This window comes from Centrocercus urophasianus, unplaced genomic scaffold (genome assembly GCF_019232065.1).
Source record: "Centrocercus urophasianus isolate 14NV4802_14NV808 unplaced genomic scaffold, USGS_Curo_1.0 seq_16, whole genome shotgun sequence".
Classification (NCBI taxonomy): Eukaryota; Metazoa; Chordata; class Aves; order Galliformes; family Phasianidae; genus Centrocercus; species Centrocercus urophasianus.
Window position 1 is genome coordinate 16908687 of NW_024884711.1, and position 19140 is coordinate 16927826.

The 19140-nt window shown below is 37.7% G+C and overlaps 1 protein-coding gene across 10 annotated transcripts in view; it reads left to right on the forward strand.

Annotated features, from left to right (window-relative positions):
* OSBPL3 (oxysterol binding protein like 3) overlaps positions 1–19140 on the forward strand; it is an 85519-nt gene that overhangs the window by 38150 nt on the left and 28229 nt on the right. For 4 of the 10 annotated variants that reach the window (XM_042817285.1, XM_042817282.1, XM_042817291.1 and 1 more), the window contains exons 3-8: positions 3309–3551; positions 13796–13915; positions 14179–14232; positions 14441–14554; positions 15110–15280; positions 18831–18957. In XM_042817285.1, coding sequence (XP_042673219.1) covers positions 3459–3551; positions 13796–13915; positions 14179–14232; positions 14441–14554; positions 15110–15280; positions 18831–18957 — 679 coding nt within the window. In that variant the 5' untranslated portion in view covers positions 3309–3458. Of the gene's footprint in view, positions 1–692; positions 780–1461; positions 1645–3308; positions 3552–13795; positions 13916–14178; positions 14233–14440; positions 14555–15109; positions 15281–18830; positions 18958–19140 lie in introns of those variants that run through there. The other 6 variants (XM_042817284.1, XM_042817283.1, XM_042817288.1 and 3 more) reach the window with 3 other exon arrangements.

Below are 19140 nucleotides of genomic sequence, written 5' to 3' on the forward strand. Positions count from 1 at the left end.
TGTAGTAAATTAATTTAAAGGAATACAAGAAAATTGGAAAGCCCTATTTTGGAAGTAGACTCTCAAAATACTTTGGGCATTCTCTGTCAGATTTATCCTACCTGTCTCCCACCCTTTGCCTCGGGACCCCGGGTTAGGCAGCTGAGTCAACTCATTTGAATTCTAGAAACGTGCCCCTCTTTTGTTGATTACAGAAAGACAAATGACTTTGCCAAAGGAGATCTGAAGTGCTTGGCTGAGTGCCCAGAGTCTGTGTCTAGACCATATCAATGTTAGTGAGCAGAGCAGTGCAATAAAAGTGGGCCTTTTCAAGTGAGTCATTTGTGGTGAGCTGGCACACATTGGCACTGAGATAGGACTGGTCAGGATGAGCTTGAGTCTGGTGCCATGGACAAAGTGCTGTGATCACTGGATGCATTCCTGGAGCACATTTGCTGTCCTTTCTCCAAAAGGAATCTGGTGTCCATACTCTAAGACTGTCCTAAGTTTAACCCAAAATATGATCAGAGGTGGTAATGAGGAGGTTTGCAGAATAAGCGTTCTTCCAATCTGTTCTGAAATGCAAATGTAGCCAGGCTTTTTTCTTTTTTTTTAGATTCTACAGAAAAGAAATGGTTATAGAAATGTTCTAAGCCCACCTGGACACCTACCTGTGCAACCTGGTCAAGGAAGCCTGCTTTGGCAGGGGGATTGAACTAGATGATCTTTAGAGGTCCCATCCATCCCCTACAATTCTGTGATTCTGTGATTCTTCTGATTATGTTTTTGTATTAACACCGGTGAGACCTCCGTTTTATTTTTCCATTATCTTCAGCTTTGAGGGTGTAACAACCACTTTGGTGTGTTCAGATGGACAAAGGGGATCTTGTAATCTAGCTTATCTGGGCATATGCTCATGAGGTACTGATGACAAGAAGTGCGTTTTGCTACGATTTAGAGCCTGTTTCTTTTCATCAACTGTGCCAATCTCTGCCAAAATGTCATGTAGTGAACAATGAATAACAGGTGTGATATTGATTACCTTAGTCATTTTAGACATGGAACAGTGAAGAGGACCATGTTAGCATCTGGATGAGTAGTGAACAGTAGTTAAACTCTTGCTGTGTGGCAATTTTGAGGGGATATTTGAACTATGAGTTTACAGAAAGCTTTTTTACGTTCCTATCATGAGTGTTTGATCTCTGCTCATAAATAGAGATATTCCATTAAACTGTTTTACTAAATGCACTTTGAAACTAATTAATAAAGTTATGCATTATGTTTTCTCAACGGCTTAAACCTTTTAGGAGAGTTAGTCCTTGGTGAAATGTCACACAGAAATTTATCTTTCAGATGGGAAAAGTCCATACCTTCTCCAAGGCACAAGCTTCTAATCTCAGCAGTAATTTCAGTACAAAACTCGTGTGCAAGGCCTAAATCAGGTCTTGTTATCACATCACTGCACTGTTCTGTTTCTTTTAGGTTCTTGCATCGTGATCACTGGCTTTGTGAAACAGCCTTAGCAGAGCTTGCTTTCTCACTTGATTCTTGGAAACTGGAGATTATTTCTACAGTACTAGAGGTCACACTTCAAGTCTGGAGAAGGGAAGGCTCAGGGGAGACCATATAGCAGTCTACAACTACCTGAAAGGAGGTTGTGGTGAGGTGGGTGTCAGCCTCTTCTCACAGGTAGCAGAGATAGGATGAGAGGTAATGACCTTAAGTTGTACTGGTGGGGGAGAGTTCAGTTTAGATATAGAAAAAATTTCTTCTCAGGAAAAGCAGTGCTGCAGTGGCACAGGCTGCCCAGGGAGGAGGTGAAGTCACTGTCACTGGAGGTGTTCAGGAACCATGCAGATGTGGCACTAAGGTACGTGGTTAGTGGGCATGGTTGGGTGAGTTGACAGTTAGACTAAATGATCATACTGGTCTTTTCCAACCTTTATGATTCTATGGTTTGTTACTTTGCATAGATCTACTCTAGGGGTAATTGGGTATTTCTAAATAGATAAAATAAATGCTGAGAGACCAGCTAAAAAGAGAGTAACTTGGCTGAACTGTGACAGCAAGCTGTATTGCAGAAGAGGCAGTGTAGGCTGCAAAATGTCTTTGTTCAGAAGTTGGACACCACAGACTACAACACTTAGGAGCACGGTTAACTCCAACATAGTGTTGTTGCTGTCTTAAATGCAGCACCACTTTGTCATGGTTTTTTTTGCTTGTTTGTTCTTAAGACAAACTAGAATTTTTAAAACAAAAGATTTTGCTAGAGGTCTTCAAATACTGCTTCTCTCTGAATAGGAGTTTGTGACCCTTCAAGAAAAAATGAATGGATAACTCAACAACCAGTGAGCTTAGTTCAGGGCTTTTCTCACAGTGCAAGCAAGCAGGTGGATTGTGAAGTAATGCCTCCCTGTTTTGGAAATTAATTTTTTCATACCTGTGGAAGTGTCTTACGTTCCTCAGTGATGGTTTTGCACTGTTTCTCCTGTGCGAATTCCTTGCCCAAGACAATAAAATCTGAAGTGAGAGACAATTCATAAAGCTCCTCCACCACCCCAAGTTTTGTAAAGCATTACCCTTTTGTTATGTCCTCTGTTCCATTTTAAAAAAGTGCTGTTACCATGACAACTCTTGCCCACACTGGAAATCCATTATTAGGAGTTTCTGGCTTGGGTTTTATTTGCACATGCTGCAAACAGCACTGTTGTTAAACAGACTGCTGGTTGTTCTTCCAGTCACTGAGTTAGGTGGGTGATGTGACAATAGCTACAACTTTTTGATTGCAGGTAAGAGTAGTCATGAACAGCTCTGCATAGCTCTCTACTTCTGTGTATTGCTTGCATTGTATGTTAGTTTTTCTTTACAATCTGAAGCCATGCTTACTTGTTTAAATTATCAAATAACTTGGAAAAATGTTTGGTTCTTTTTTTTATTTACTTAACATCCTTTTTATGAGACATTTGATTAGATGCTTTCTCCTCATTTCAATAATGTTTTGATTTTTTTTTTTTTTGTATATTTGGTGTATTCTGTGTCTTTATTAGACTTCTTTTTGTCATTGGATTATGAATTTAAGTCTTAAAAATGATGTTTGATGCTGCACTTTGTCTTGTGCGTAAATACTAACTAATTCTTGCTAGTCCTGTTAGATAATAGAAAATTTATCGTGAAGTAATTTTTTCTGTTAATTTCTAGTAGTGTATAGTAATGTTGTCAGCTTGCATTACCAAAGGCTATATTATGATTTCATGATTTGTTCTATGGGACTGCAGTAAAAGATTGTGTTGTATAAATTTGGCATTTTGTTTTTTTCTTTTTCATTTTAGGAATTTCTATGGGATGCAGATCATGCTACTGAAATGCACTAGGGTAAAGGATGTGTTCTGCATTTCTCTCAGGAGTCTTCCAATACATTTGCTTAATTACCTTTTAATGACATTCTAAGTGAGCTGATGTGAAATAAATGACCTTGAATCATGAGTGAAGAAAAAAACTTTGGTGTATCCCAGAAAATGTTGTCTCCTTCAAGAAGCACTAGCAGCTGCTCCTCTAAGCAGGGAAGTCGACAGGTAATGCAACCAAACTGAACTCATTTACAAGATTGGCTGTTACTTTTGCTTCTGAATATTGGTGAATTTTTTAAATTCTGTTTTCCTATTTCTTGTTTTATTTGATCACTTCTTTGGTTTCTCTGTTTTTTGTGTGTGGTTTTTTTTTTTTTTAAAGTTCCGTAGTAGCATCTTGCTTTTAGTGAAATGCACTGAACCTGTTTTACAAATACTACTTTTAAAATAGTGTATATAACCTGCCTGAATAGCAGGCTCTTGTCGAACTGGAATGCTAACAGCAAATCTTTGTAATGAAATATTACTGCTGTGGAGGCTTGATCCTGAAATCCCAAGTCCTCCCTGCAAGATAACATTTCTGTGGTAGAATATTGGGTAACAGCTCTGCTTATTTCAAGTTTTCAGGGAAAGGTTTGCATGAAAGAGAATGCATTTTTCCAAAACTTGACATTGAAAATGTTCATGTGAGTGCCTGTATGCTGGTTGTTGTAGTAGAAACGTAGTTAAGAAAATACATATTTTTATAACATAATGCATCTAGATGCCTGATTCTGTATGAAAAATGAAGCCATAAATTGTCTTCTGCAAAAGTGATCATTTATGCTATTCTTTCAGCCTTATAGTGAAAAGCTGATAGTAAGCATTTGTACTTGATAAGCGAGACTGCTGAAGACAGCAGCTTTTGCATGTGGGCAAGAATTATTGACCTGTAGCACTGCTGAAAATCAAGCTTAAATACACTCAAACCATGCTTGCAAAATGATGAGCAATACACCCAACGTACATAAACTTTTATTTGTACAGATGCTACTTTAGTGGAGCTCTTGGAGCTGCTTCAGGTTGAAATGTTAATTGGAATTGAGCATCCAAATCCCCTTACAGCTTTGGAGAATGCAGCTGCATGTTGAAAGAGCACCTGCTTTTCTGGGCCTTCTGACCCTACACCTACAGTCTGCAATTCTTGCATTTTAAAGTGCTATGCTTGTAAGAATTGCTGTGCTCTTCTCATACACTAAGCAAGTAAATCCTTGCTTTCATGACACTTTTTTTTTCCTTCAACATTATTTTTTATATCCTCACTATGAGATTACCTTTAAAGGCATAATTTAAAACATTTGGTATTGTCTGTTCCAACAGCTCCAGTCAATCATATGCTATCACATAGTATTTAAATAATAAGATTTATATGAGTGTGTCTAAATCCCTTGGTGCATTACAAAGCCAGTACAATCACTGTACTTATGCAGGAGCAATTTATACAAGAAAATCACTTACTGCCATTTAACATGTTAGAATCTGTAGAAAAGCTGAGGCTTTTGATACTATTGCTGGTGGATCCCATTTCTTACCCATTTTGTTCTCACCTGTACTCTTTGGAGGAAAGGAATAAATCAGTAAGGTTTAATATCATCTTGTCTGTCCCCAGTTTTTTGAACCTTGATCATCTGTACAAAAATGCAAGGTATGCATAGAATGACAGAATGCATACGTGACAGGTGTGGCAGATAGAATTTACTGTTTTATTTGTATTCCAGGTGCATCTGTGTTCCTTGTCAGGCAGATGGCTAAGTTGCTTCATGCACCTATCAGGTCAAACTGAATGAAGGTGTAAAGTAGGTTGTTTCCCAGTCTATTTTGAAGGCAGTACAGTTCATCTTTCTTCATACCAGGCATGGTGATAAATATGTCCACTTTGATTAAAGTTTCAGTATTACAATTTTTATGGTCAGTCACTGCAGTACCAAGTAAGTAACTGGATTCTTTTGCATCTAGGCAACCTAAACGAGTCCAATGACTTGTCTATGTTTTCAGGAAGTGTTAACGATAAGCCAGCTTGCATGAGTTGGGGCAGCTCATGGGACTTATATGCTGAGAAATAATAGCTAAGCAAGGCTAAAATTTTTGCTTGCTTGCTTTTCATATATACCCTGACAATTTAGAAATATTTGTTTTTAGAAATAACATGCAATTTTTAGTGTCTTTATGATTTCTCTTTTTTAATAAAGACTTCTTTGTTTGTATGGAAGTCTTTAATACTTATCTACCCCTTTTCTTATTAAATATAATAATTTCCAACCTCATCCTATAGCTTTGTTTGCATCTGCTGAAGTGATTGTGAGGTCTTAAAATAGTCTACAACGCTAAAACAAACAAACAAATCTAAATTACAGTTTTTTTCAGGATTGTCAATGTTGTATAGGAATTGTTAAATCACAGCCTGAAACAGTGATTGAGCACCTGGTGAAAGGACACAGCCAGCCCTGGGAGCACAGGTGAAAGCAATTCATCTGTGCAACCAGAAGGCCTGGAATCTGGCTCCACCCCTCCTTAAGCCTCATGTAAGGGCTGGTTGCCATAAGGCAGGGATCTCTTCCAGGAGATCCCTCCTTGTGGAGAGTTCAGTGAGCCCTGATCCTTGGGATGGGTAAGCAAACCTTTCTTTCTTTAACTGGATTGTGGCTATCATCCTTTTTTGGGTAATTCAGTACTGGTTATCTCCCCTTGTGTTTCTCTATACAGGCATATGTGTGTAGCAGTGTATTGTTGTTCCTTATTTTATTCTCTGATGTTTTTTTATATCTTTCATGTGACTTTTTTTTTTTTTTTTTTTACATTGAAGTAGTCATGCAGCTTACAGAACAAACTGCTTTGCTGAGGAAAGCAAAGATTTAAATAACCTGTACAGTATGCACTCTGGATGTTTACTTGAAAATAACTTATGTGGGTCTTTTTTCCCATATGATTTTAAAATTCATTTGTTAATTAGAATTTGCTTTGATAGAAGGTTTCAGTGAAAGTTTTGATGAATGTTAATCTCTGCTGCATGCAGAAAGATGGTCCTTTAGGTCTGACAAAGTCAATCCACTGCAATGCTTACTAGCCTGGACTCACTAGTGCTTTGAGAGAGTCTCTAGTCTTGCAATTTATTAAGACCTGCACCTTCTTAAAGGGACCTTCTCTTTACTAGTGTAGATTGCAATATAATAACATGGAATTGCCAGAATCTTTCCATGACAATGTAGAGTTCAGTTATTTTCAGTCTCTTCTCTCCTTTCTCGCAGAGGAGTTCTTGTCACGTTTCGTTGAATACTATTGTTTTTATCATTAATTGCTCCTTTTTCTTCTCAGCTTCTTGTACTAGTGCAAGGTGGAGCTTTGTCGACTGTCCGCAATATCCACCTCCTAGTAGGTGTTGTCAACCAGGTGCCTAACAAGACTGGGATGAATAAGGTCGCCAACTGAGAGTTACTTGTCCTTCTCCTCTGCATGTTAGTTTAAATAGAAGCAGAGGTGTACTGTGCAGAAAACAGCAGCAATCTGAAGTTCTATAGAACTTCTAAAGTATCTCCTGTATAAAATATAAAAAGTATCACACGTACAACATATAGGCTTTGTTTGTTTTTTGTTGTTTTTTTTTTTTCCAAAGCCCTATTAGGAGAACAGTATGATACTGTTAACTCCTGTATTAACAGTGTTTTGAAAGTTTAAGTAATTTTGCCATGTGCTCTGTGGAATGTGGAGTGAATAGTTGATTTTCATTTTCTTTCCTTTATCTACCAGTTTGATGGAAGGCTTTGTCAAACCTTTGTGTTCCTTTCAAGCACTGTCAAAGCTAGGCTCATTACTTGCAAGTTAATGACAGATCTGCCTGGGTGCTTTTTTCTGTGCTGCTGATTTGACGTGGACATGGTAGTTCTTTTAATCTAGTTAAGTGAAAGTGAACCCTAGAAAAATCAGGAGGGCTCCTTTTCGTTTGTATTTTTTTTCCCCATAGTAGTGGGATCTAAGCTTCCCCTAGTCCTAAAGCCCATTGAAAGTACACTGGCATCGAGCAGTAAGCAACGTGAGATTGGGATGTGAAACCACGGATGTGTAAGGCTGTCCCTGGGGTCCCAGTGGTTGCTAAAATGTAGTTATTGCTCCTCACAGAGCGTCATGCGTCAGCGTTGTGGAGCATAAATGGAGACTTGTGATACTGTGGCTGCTGTGTGTTGATTGAAACAGACCTGCAGGACTTTGAGAGGCCTGCTCCTGCCTTTTGCTAAACTTGGTGTCCCTTTTCTGTCAGATGCAATGCATTTGCAGCGTGAACAGAAGATGCTAACAGTTAACACTGTTCCACTCTGTGCACCTCACCTTGAAGCCTCATAATAGGTTAGAGGCTGCTGCCACATCCTATCTCTCTGCCTTTCTCTGTCAGTCACAGGAGGGCCTGTCTTCTACAAAGTTGCAGCTCAGACTGTTTTGTGAACAAGGAAAACTGGTATTGGTCATTTGAACTGACCTACGTGCAAAAGAAGATAGGTTGTGATAATAATTTCTAAGTCTAATATGCTAATGAACTTTTTAAATAAATACAGTAGGGAAAAGCCTTATGAGAGGAGAGCTGCTTAAAAATAGTCCGTGTTCTAAAAAAGAAAATTGAGTAATTTCTGCCAATTTTATGAACCGTAACAAATGCTTTAGTTGCAGCTGATGCCAGCCCTTATCCTCCACAAAGCAAGCTTCTATTTTTGGCACTTTAAAATATTCGGTACAACTGACTGCATTTTATACTGGAAGAGAGTCTGGCACTGTCATCTCTTTCATTTGGGAAGCAGTAAGTGCAAGCATCAGTCTGAGAGCCGTTCAAATTTGTTACTTCATTCTTTCTCCTGAAATAATTCACCTTGAGGAGCTGTATGTATGCAATATTGCAGAAAACAAGAAGGCTTTTATTAAATATAGAAAATGACTGCAGTTACCTAATAGCAGACTTATCTCTAGAGACTGAAGTGTATGTGTGTTTGTTTTTTTTTTCCTTATCCATAGGAACCCTTCAACTATAGTGTGAATTCCTCTGCTGATCTAAAATGAGCATCTTTGAACCTGTGCTATGTAACAATAGTGCTTCCTCCCACAACCTTGAGTGGAGTGTCTGCCTCAGGCGGCAAATGCAGAGTTGATCGTTTTGTGCACATACTGGTCCATAATAATGCAAAATCTTTGGTAGGGTTGTAATCTTTAAACATTACTAGTCTGGAACTGGGCACTGTTAATGCAATTCAGCTGTTGTTTTGTTTTTTCATTTCAGAAGGAGGTGGGTGTTGCAAAGCAGTAATGTTTTGTGGGTATTTGCCCTCAATTTAGCATGGTGGTTTTGGGGTATCTTTTCCAGTTCTCTATGTGTGGTAAGAATCAATAAAATAAACCATAATCTGAATGCTTCCAGTACCTTTCAGGAAATCCTGTATTTCCAATTTGCTCCTCAGACATTTCAGATATTTCAGATGAGAACAGATAATAACCAACCAGTTTGATTAATTTGTCTTCATTTTAGAGTAAGCAGTTGTTTTTTTTTTTGTTTTTTTTTTTTCTGCTTCTGCAGCAGCTGATGCTTTTTACTCATTAAATGTGGTGTCAGATATCTTGAAGAATTAAATAATGATGAAAATCCTGGTAGGGTTTTGAACCCCAAAAAAAATTAAAAAAAAAAAAAAAAAAAAAAAAAAAAAAAAGTCACAGTGCAATGTTTTGGAAGCTGTGGGAGTTAGAGGCTCAGATGGGAAAGGTTCTAGCCAGAAGGTGCCAACAGAACCAAATGCTTGCTGTTATTGCGGTGTTGAGTCTAGTAGTTATCCAGTGGTTTTCCAAGCTGTTCTCTGAAATATTCATTGCATTTCCTTGGTTAATAAAGTTGATTAAATAGTCCTGTGCTTTTAAAAGTTCTGAACCTATATCCAGTTCATTTTATGAACTTTTAATGTAAAGTTTGCAATTGAATTGTGAGGTTCGCAGATTAACAGAAAAGTGAGTAGGAGCCTTGCCATCACCTGAGATTTGGCCAGCTGTTGGTCCTAGTCAAAGGGTGCTCCTACTTCTGCTTTTCTTTCTGTTTTCACACTTTTTCATTGTAAAGGTGCTTTTTGAACAGCTTGCTGACTAGTAGAAACAGTGAGAAATGCGGATTTTGTTCAGGAACAGGGGAAACCTCTTATGCCTGGGCTGCAGAAGCTGCCCAAAGTAAACCTTATTTGAAATACAGGCCAGGAATATGCACTATATTTAAAAGTTTTACCCAAACTATTGACACAGCATGTATTCCAGGTGGGAGTACTACAGCTCTGCTATTTCTCAGCTGCTTTCTTTGTCTTTACCTCATATGCCCAATGTAGAATGGATCTAATTTCAGCAGTCTCTTTTTTTCCCAAATTTATCCCTATTAAAAAAGTGAATCTGGATTCTTGCTTTTTTGACTGTGCTCAAATTTGTTCTTGTTTCCTACAAGTAGACTGCTCTGTTAACAATATGCTGTGTTTAATCTTAAGCAAAGACTTTGAGAACTGGATCCAAAGTTCAAGAAATGTGATTCATTAGGCAGAACAATAAGAATACTGAAAAGGTCATACTGCTTGCTAGTCTTGACTGCTATCAGGTTGGTTTTCAATGGAAAAAATTGTTTGTATACTGCAGTGTAATATATTTTGAATAAGGCAGTGGAAATAACTTGTTTGGTAATCATGTAATACAATTTTTAAACTCTTCTGGCTAATTTCAAGAAGGAAAAAACAGCCGTGAACATGACGTTATTCTTAATGTTCAAAATGTTCCTATTAGTTCTTAATTAGAATCATCTTTCACTTGTTCCATCAGGTTTCATTACTTTTTAACATTTACCTCTTTTCAAGTCCCCAGTTTGAAAAGTCTCATGTCAGTATTAGTTTTTTATTGGCTCATTTACAGAACATATTTCCCAAGGAGGGGTGATTTTATCCACCTGTGGATAGGAAGTAGCAGTAAGTTCAGTAGTTACTGACTTAATATAAATTGTAGCATTACTCTGTACTTGATATTTTAAGAGGCTGCTCAGGCATCATAGACTCCTAATGCTAGTAATTATAAAAGTGTTAATTAAATAATCTTCAACTAGAAAAAGAATTCCAAACTCACTGTAGAAAGCATTTGATGGCCAAGCCTTTCCATTAATGGTAAAAGAGTTGGTGGAATATCATTTCTTTTTTGCTTTCGAGGTTGAAAGGCTCTGTCAAAAAAGAAAAAAAAACACCTTAATTGTGGAAGCTTATAGCTGCCTTTGTACTTCAATAGCTGTCAAGCTGCAGCTAGCAAGCTGCAGCAAACTGTCACTACAAGGGCACAAGCTGGCTCTGCTTCATTCTCTGATGGCTTCACCCCACAAAAGGCTCACCCTGGTGTCTTGCAGCAGAGTGTGCACTGCTGTGGTTCGTGATGAGCTGATATGCTGGCAACAGCCCAGGGAGCCTTCTGCCTGCCTTCAGCACATTAACTCCTTGTGTCTGAGTAGCTTCTCTCTTCCCTGACCTGATGAGAATAATTCATCCCTAAGCAGGGGAGAATCCATGATTATTCAGACTCCGATGTGAATCCCAAATAGACAAAAATGAATAAAGAATATGGAGCATAACTTCTTGTTTTCTTAGGAAAAATAGTAATATAGTTTCTATATATAGTAGACATGAAATCATGATATTTAAGTAGCTGTCAAAATATTCTAGATTGGAGGAATTAAAGAAGCATAAAATGCATGCTATAATAACTTCATTTAGCGTGACTGCAGTTTTGACTTACCTTCAGGTGGCAGGTCTGGAGAAGAGGGGGCTTGGGGAGATCTTCTTGCTCTCTACAGCTACCAAAAGGGAGGTTGTGATGAGATGGGAGTCAGCTGCTTCTCCTGTGTAACTAGTGGTAGGACTAAAGGAAATGGTCTCAAGTTGTGCTGGGGAGATTTGGATTGGTTGTTAGCAGTACTATTTCTCTGAAGGAGTGGTCAGATGCTGGAGCAAGGTGCCCAGTGAGGTGGTACAGTCACCAACCCCAGAGGTGTTTATATGTTGTACTGGGGGACATTATTTAGTGGGAGATATTGATGGTAGGTGAACAGTTGATCTTGGATGTCTTTTCCAGCCTTGGTGATTCTGTGGTTCTGTGATAACTATGTGATCTGTAGAGTGTTGAATGGTGAGAGCTGGTTAACCCCATTTCTGATGCTTGCATTCTTTTCTGTAGGATTGGCAGAGTGAACACAAGTCAGAGAAGCTGGCCAGCTTTGTAGTTTGTTCCATAAAATGCAGTGCAAGGAAGATAATAGCAAAATAGTGGAGTGCTGCCAGTAACATCTTGGAATAAGAGGTCGTGTTGATTAAGCTGTTTAATGTATGTCTTTTTGAAGATGATTTGCCATTTTGTCTTTTCACTCTGGTAATAGGCATACATAACCTGATGTAACTTCTGTTGGGTTTTTTTTGTTTGTTTTTTAGCTGAATGTGAATGATCCTGGAGATGGGAGCACATCCAATGCCTTTGTTAATTTTTGTTTTAAAGTTTTTGAGTCAGTAAAATCTGGGAAGGGGAAAAGAGAATACTTCATTTTAGCTTAAATGAAAATGACTACAAATACTCGTGTAGTATTCTGTTTTCACCTAAGTATTTCACAGTGCTCTTTCGTATTGTTAAATTCTACAGATTACGGTTTTCCTCTTTTTCATGTACATATATATATAGCAATGATACAAGCACATGAAATTTTCTGACAGTTTTTACTAATTATGGATCTGTGAAATCCCATGATAGCTGGTGATAAGTCATTCATGAGGTTTCTGATCAGAAATCTTGAAATTTGTGTTATGTGGTCATTAGCTGTTTTTCAACAAAAAAGAATTGTAAAAAATATTCTCTCTTTTCTGCTGGGTGGTTGCAGAATATTTCATACAAGACTTGCTGATGGCAAGAGACTCTTCTAACTAGAGTTGTACATGATTAAACTGGGGGAATATTTTTCTTATACTCTCCTCACCATGTTCCTCATAATATTTCAGATAAATAGGTTCTTATCTTTTTGGTTTTTTTTATTTTTCTAAGAAGGCTGCAGTTCATAAGAAAATACATATCCTTGAGCTATCTAGTATAGACAAAAATGTGCTATAGTCTTCAGAGTCTTTTATTTCTTTTTCATAATCTGCAAATACATCTTTTTTAGTATAGGCTGTTTCTACACGTGACAGCAGAAATCTTTTTATGGTAAATTGTGACCAGGCTGTGGGTATAGGTATGTACAGGTAAATCATAGGATGACTTACGTTGGAGGGAACCTTAAAGATCACCTACTTCCAACCACCCCTGCCTGTGGGTAGGGTTGCCACCCACTAAATCAGACTGTCCAGGGCCCCACCCAGCCTGGCTCTTTTATCATCTTCCTCTGAACCCACTGCAGCAGCTCCCCTTATTTCCTGTACTGGGGACCCCAGGCCTGCACACAGTACTCTAGACAGGACCTTGCAAGGGCAGAGCAGATTGGAACAATCAATTCCCTCTCCCCACTAACCCTAACCCTTTTGATGCAGCACAGAATACAGGTGGTCTTCCTGTCTACAAGAGCACACTGCTGGCTCATGTCCAGCTTTTTGTTCCAGAACCTCCAAGTCTTTCTCTGCAGGATTCCTCTCAATGAATTCTTCTCCAGGTCTGTATGTGTCTGGGATAGCCCTGGCCTGAGCACAACCCTTTCTCTTGGCCTTGTGAAACCTGTTAAGTTCACATGGACCTACTTTTCAAGCCTGTTCAGATCCTTCTGGAGGTTCTCTTCCTTTTGTTGTATCAACTGTACTGCTCACAGGAGCATGCTGCTGGTTCTTGGTCAACCTGTGCCATCAGAACACCCAGATTCTTCTCCACGGAGCTCCTTTCTAGCAAATCAGCCTTTAAACCTGTACTGATGCGTGCAATTATTCCTCCTCAATGTAGGACTCCATATTTGCCCTTTTTGAACCTCATAAGTCTCCATCTAACTCTCCAACCCGTCCAGGCCTTGCTGAATGACAGCACAGCTTTCTGGTGTGTCAGCCACTTCTGCCTTTGCATCATTGGCAAACTTGCTGAGGGTGCTCTCTATCCTATCATCCAGGTCATTGATGCTGTGTGTACTTCTTCACAGTGTAACTTTTATTCAGGATTTTTCAGTCTTTTAATTTCTTACCTAATAGAAAAATGTTGATAGTAGATGACTTATTAAATAAGCCTTTTCTATTTTATCATCACATGTTTAATTTACTGTTGCATTGTTATTATTTACAGTTTCTTACCTTTATTACTATAGACATCCAGGTAATGAGGTGCTGAGGAAGTTATTAATGATGGAACCCTGTAGTTTGACTTTTTACTCATCTTGGATCTGTCTTAGCAGTTCTGTTAGTTGGAAGAAACAAGATCTAGATTTGTATTTTCTGTTTAAGCAGGACAGCTGGGAAATTGTAGAAGGACTCCGGGGAGCAATGAATTGTACCCAGGAACCACAGAAACAGGAAGGCTGCTTGCTGAAAAAAAGAAAATGGCCTTTGAAGGGCTGGCACAAGGTAATAAAGGAACATCTGTATGAAAGCCTGGTGCCATGTAAATGTGACATACTGAATGTGTTGTTACTGGAGAGAGAAGAAAAAAAAAAAAAAAAAAAACAAACAAAAAAAAAAAAACAAAACTAAGGACAGGGAAAGATGTTCTCTGAATAAATGTGCGGGTGTGTTTCAGTGGTATTTTTTTGGTTTTGTTTCCTTTGGTTGTTTTTTTTTTTTTTTGGCTGTTCATGTGACTTTTCTTTTAATTCTTTTCTTTTTTGCAGAGATACTTCTTTTTGGACAGAGGGATTTTGAAGTATTCTAAATGCCAAGCTGATGTAAGTGATTTAAAATCCTTTAAAGCCAGTATAAGATAACAACAGTATTTTATTTTATCTGAAATAATAATTTCATATTGATAGTAAAGAGAAGTAGAGTTTCAGCAGCTCTTAACAGCAGAGTGAATGCAGAAGAAGGATGATCAAAGCAGGTAATGTCCATCTTGAAGAATTCTAGGGTTATTGTATTCTTTTCTATTTTCTGCAGATAGAGAGAGGGAAACTTCATGGCTGTATTGATGTTGGACTTTCTGTCATGTCTGTAAAGAAATCAACAAAATGTATAGACTTAGATACTGAAGAGCAGATATATCATCTGAAGGTAAGTCTTTTAACATTGTTCAAAATTTGCTCCCCGTACCGTAGGAGTATAACAACATGAAGTCTGTGTGGTGAAGATCATGTCTATTTTTAACAGCAGGAGATCTATTAATTTCACTTATAGCTTAACTTTTAGTCTCAATGGACTAGTTTTACATTTCACAACATGAGAAGCTTTGCTGTTCCAGACTCAGTACCCCACTGCATTTGGTGGTAGTTGAACCTTGATGAAACCTCAAAACTTGCAGCTAAGAAGTGACAAATTTTGTTTGCTTTTTTTTCTCTCTAGAAATTGCTAAGCAGTGGGTTTTGCATTGCAATCATAGCTCTGATAACTGAAGTTTCTTTTTTGTTTTTATTTTATCCAGTGACTAATTTTGTCATGCTTAAGCTCATGCGTAGTATCTTCTAGTAGGAGCAAAACTTTTAGAAAAGCTTTCCTGGTATTTTGCCAGTAGAAATCAACCAGGCTAGCTATCTGATGAGTACAAGATATCTTAGTTTCTTTGCTAACAATTTTGAATGTGGGTGTTATAACATCTGAAATTTTGTATAGGTGAAATCTCAGGAGCTGTTTGATGAGTGGGTGGCAAAGCTTCGTCATCACAGGATGTATCGTCAGAATGAAATCTCCATGTTTCCTCATGACGCCAATAATCTTTTCTTCCCAGTATCTACTACTGTGGATTCTGGCCCTGGTCTGTGTGATTTGACTCCAAGTAGAAAGGTAATAGTGATGATTTACAAACAATGAGCTTTTATCAGTGATTAAATTAGCCTGATTTGTTTTGAAGTAAAGAGCATAATGAAAATTTGTATGGGTTTAATTTGTGGTCTATAAAGAGCAAAATATTAGTATCTGTAAATTTACTCCAGCAAGTACTTTTCTCTGTGATATTGGTAAATTTTTTAATGTTGTCCCAGTGTTTTAAAGAAGTAAATTATATTTTCACAATGACTTTTAAAACTGGATATTAAGTTGGAATCCTCATGATTTTTGACTGTATACTATTATTTGTCTGATACGTGCTGGTGAATGTTAATGTGAGTCACAGAAGAGCACTCAGTTACATCTATATATATTTCCTCTTCTCAGATTTGCATTTTTTCTTAGCTGATAAAACCTCTCCCTTATACAGTAATACATCTGACTGTGGTTAACTAGTAGATAGGGATTATTGAACAGCTGTAACCTAAGAGTACTGCTTACACCTTGTGAGGTAGCCTCACAAAACAGTGATTTTATTGAGCACCTGAACACAGTCTGTCTCCAGCACTTTGCATATTGACTGGCTGATGTTCACAAAAGAAATGCTTCTGCTGTAGTGTAGAACCAGACCTCTTTTGAGAAAATATTTTTTTTTTAAAGCAATATTGTGCTGTACTTACTGTAACTTTTCTGTCAACTCCACAAATATATCTTATGCAGCAGTCACTTCTTTGTTATCCTACTGCCTAAGGTATTCTTTTTCCTGGCTATATTGCTGTACAGTCTGAGCAGGTTCATTTCACACTACCTGTAGTTTGAGGATTTTCTTTTTACTGATTTGATGGAACTCCTCCTGAGCAGTCAGCAGCACATTTATCATTGTGTACTGAGGAGTCTCCATCTGTCAAATTTTAGGTGGATGTTTAGGAGTGCTTTGTCAACTTATCCAGTATTTTTTCTCACACATCTTTTTTGCCTTCGAAGATGCACAGCACAGTGCATCCTCTGCTACTAACAGGAGAAAAAAAAAATGTAGGAAATAAATGTGGAGTGTTTATACTTCCCCTTCTGACCCTGAAAGACTGTTAAAGATGAGACAGCATCTCTTATTTAGCTACGTGTGCGTCTCTGGCTTGATAAAAGTATAATAGCTGCATAAGACTAAATCTGTGCTGCATTACAATGGGGGTTGAATAGCTATAGTATCATTTGGAACAGTGTCATTCTGAAGTTTGACTGTAGCTGTGTGGAGCTTAGGGTCTGTCTAAAAGGTCCTGATATGAGAGAATATTTGCTACTGTGCCAGGACAATGCTGTAGCTGAATGACAATTTTTTTTTTTCACCAAGCACAAACATGTGCCAGAATTGCTTATGGCTATTGGCTGAGAGGGAGGGGATCTGTGCACAATGGCAACTGAAAGAGCAGACTTGCCCTCTGGTAACAGCAGTGTTCAGCAGAGAGCAGTGTGTGTGGCTTTGTGGAGCCAGCACCTCTGTGACTCTGACAGCCAGTCTGCGAGGAAATGGAAAACCTTCTGGGGCACTCGAGTTCTTTTCTCCCAGAAGACAACTTGGATAGAAGGGGAGTACGATGTTGAGGGCAAAAATAGAACATAACAATGTCTATTTATGCCTTTGCTCTCAAAGAATAATAGAAAATATATAAAAAGGATCTACGTGACCAGCATATGTAAAATCTGTGCTTGCTGTCAGGTTATTAACTATTTCTTCTTTAGCGTGAGAGACTCTAATTCACTTTTAATTTATTAATCCAGATTTGCACTGCAAAGAAGCCCTGCTTATTTTCATGTGAAAAATAGAAGGGGATAGTTCTTAAGCTGCAGTTAATCACCTTAGCTCTGCTGAAGCTAAATGGAGGTTTGCCAATTTACACCAGCCCTAGGCTAATGTTCATTGATATCAATCCAATGGATAAATATTTTGGGAAAAACATAACTAGTGAACTTTGCATTGCATTCTGTTTGCCTTTAGAGACACCTGGTCAATTTTCACACTTTTTAAATAGCTCTTAGAGAATGAATGTATGTATCTATGTATATTTATGTGAAATTCTTGGATTCTAATGCTCAACCATACTGATTACAATTAAAATTAAGCTAACTGGAGCTTCACAAACTCTCTCTTGACTGTTTCTTAGCAATGTCGTCTTGTTTCTTTGCTCTTAATTATGCCCTTCACGTATATATGTTCTGGAAGAGAATTGGTTATCTTGCATTAGATAAACGTGGGATTTTTCTCCCAACGTCAACACGTTCCTTATCTTTAAGTTCAGTGCACTTCAGCTTTGAAAGGTACTGGAATCATTTGTGTTTATGTATGCAGATGACTGCAACTCATAGTGTTTTATGTAGGAATAAAACAGCTGAACTGCATAGGTTAATTTAAAAACTATTATGTTTATTAATTCTTCCTGCTATTACATGATATATAAATTGATGAATGACATCATCGACACAGTATTTGGAACTCAAACTGAAGCATGAATTATAAACTTTAGAAGGCTGACTATGAAAACAGCAATAGAATGAGAGAGATATGATGTTTCATATGAATAATTTTAAAACAAGTACTCCTAAGTCTTGGTAAAAGATGGGCACGTTTTGTAAAATCTGTGTTTTAGAGAAGAGCCAAACAACTTAGCTCTTCTTACCATCAGTGAAGTGGCCATGTAATGGCAGATAAGGTGACATTTTAAATAAAATATTGACAAAGTATTAATTGCTTTGTGCAACTTCCTGATGTATATATTAGTAAAAGGCAAAAGATTTAATAAAGTCTTAAAAATAGTTACACGTTTGTATGGGTACTATTTGTTGTTACATTAGAAAGAAAGCAGCTTTATAAGCCACTGTGCACTGATATAACCAGTATTGGGTGGAAATTTCTTTCCACTGGGAACTATTTCACTGTGCTGCTCAATTAACTCTTACTCATGACTTTCAGCATTTCTTGTAGCATCTGATAGTGAGCACTCCTGAAAGTTTGAAAAGGATTACTGAGACATTGCAAAGTGATAGTCTTTACCAAAGTAAGATGGAGGTCATACATGTATTAAGGTCTATCAAGCTAAATCCATACTAAAGTCATATGACTTAGAGTAAAATTTTTAGAAAGCATCTAGGATCATGCTTTCTTCATTGAAAAACAACTCTAAGGTCTAAATAACTATCTGCATGTTACATCTCAGTTACCTTTGGGCTTCTTCAGGAATTATATAAAAGAGAATGTGCTGTTTTGGTTCTGTGCCTCATGTGGCACTTTAAATGTATTAAATTGATTTAATTGATGCAGAGTTCTACCTTTCTTCAAACTTCAGTTTTCAGCAAAATTTTATTATCCCTTTTGTATCTGCTTTTGTATGTTATGTCCTAACAGTGCACTCGATGACTATAATGCATAATCCAGTTCATATGCTTTTTTTACCGCTGTGCTGCTGATGCCTTCAGTCCTTGTCACTGATTGTGGACCTCAATTGTGGCTTGTCAAAATCTGTTCTTACGAGTTTATAACATTATTTGTTTATTTTCTTGTTTTTCTCTGTAACAGGCAGGAAGCTTGACCAAACAAAACTCGCTGTCAGCTGGTGGTAATTTGTCATTTTCCTTTTCGAGTAATGAGTCGAGGATTCCATCTTGGCTGCAGTCTTCTGAAGACATGGAAAAATGCTCAAGAGGTAATGATATTTGAAGGAAGAAGAAAATAAACTGATATTTCCTTTACTACTTCTTGACAATGACACTACAATAGCATAAGTAGTCATTACAGTTTTTTCTGAAACAAGAGGAAGGCGGAAAGAGGTAGTTGTTGATTTCCTGCCTGCTTGCTTGTTTTCAAGAGAGCTAGTGAATGAAGAGGG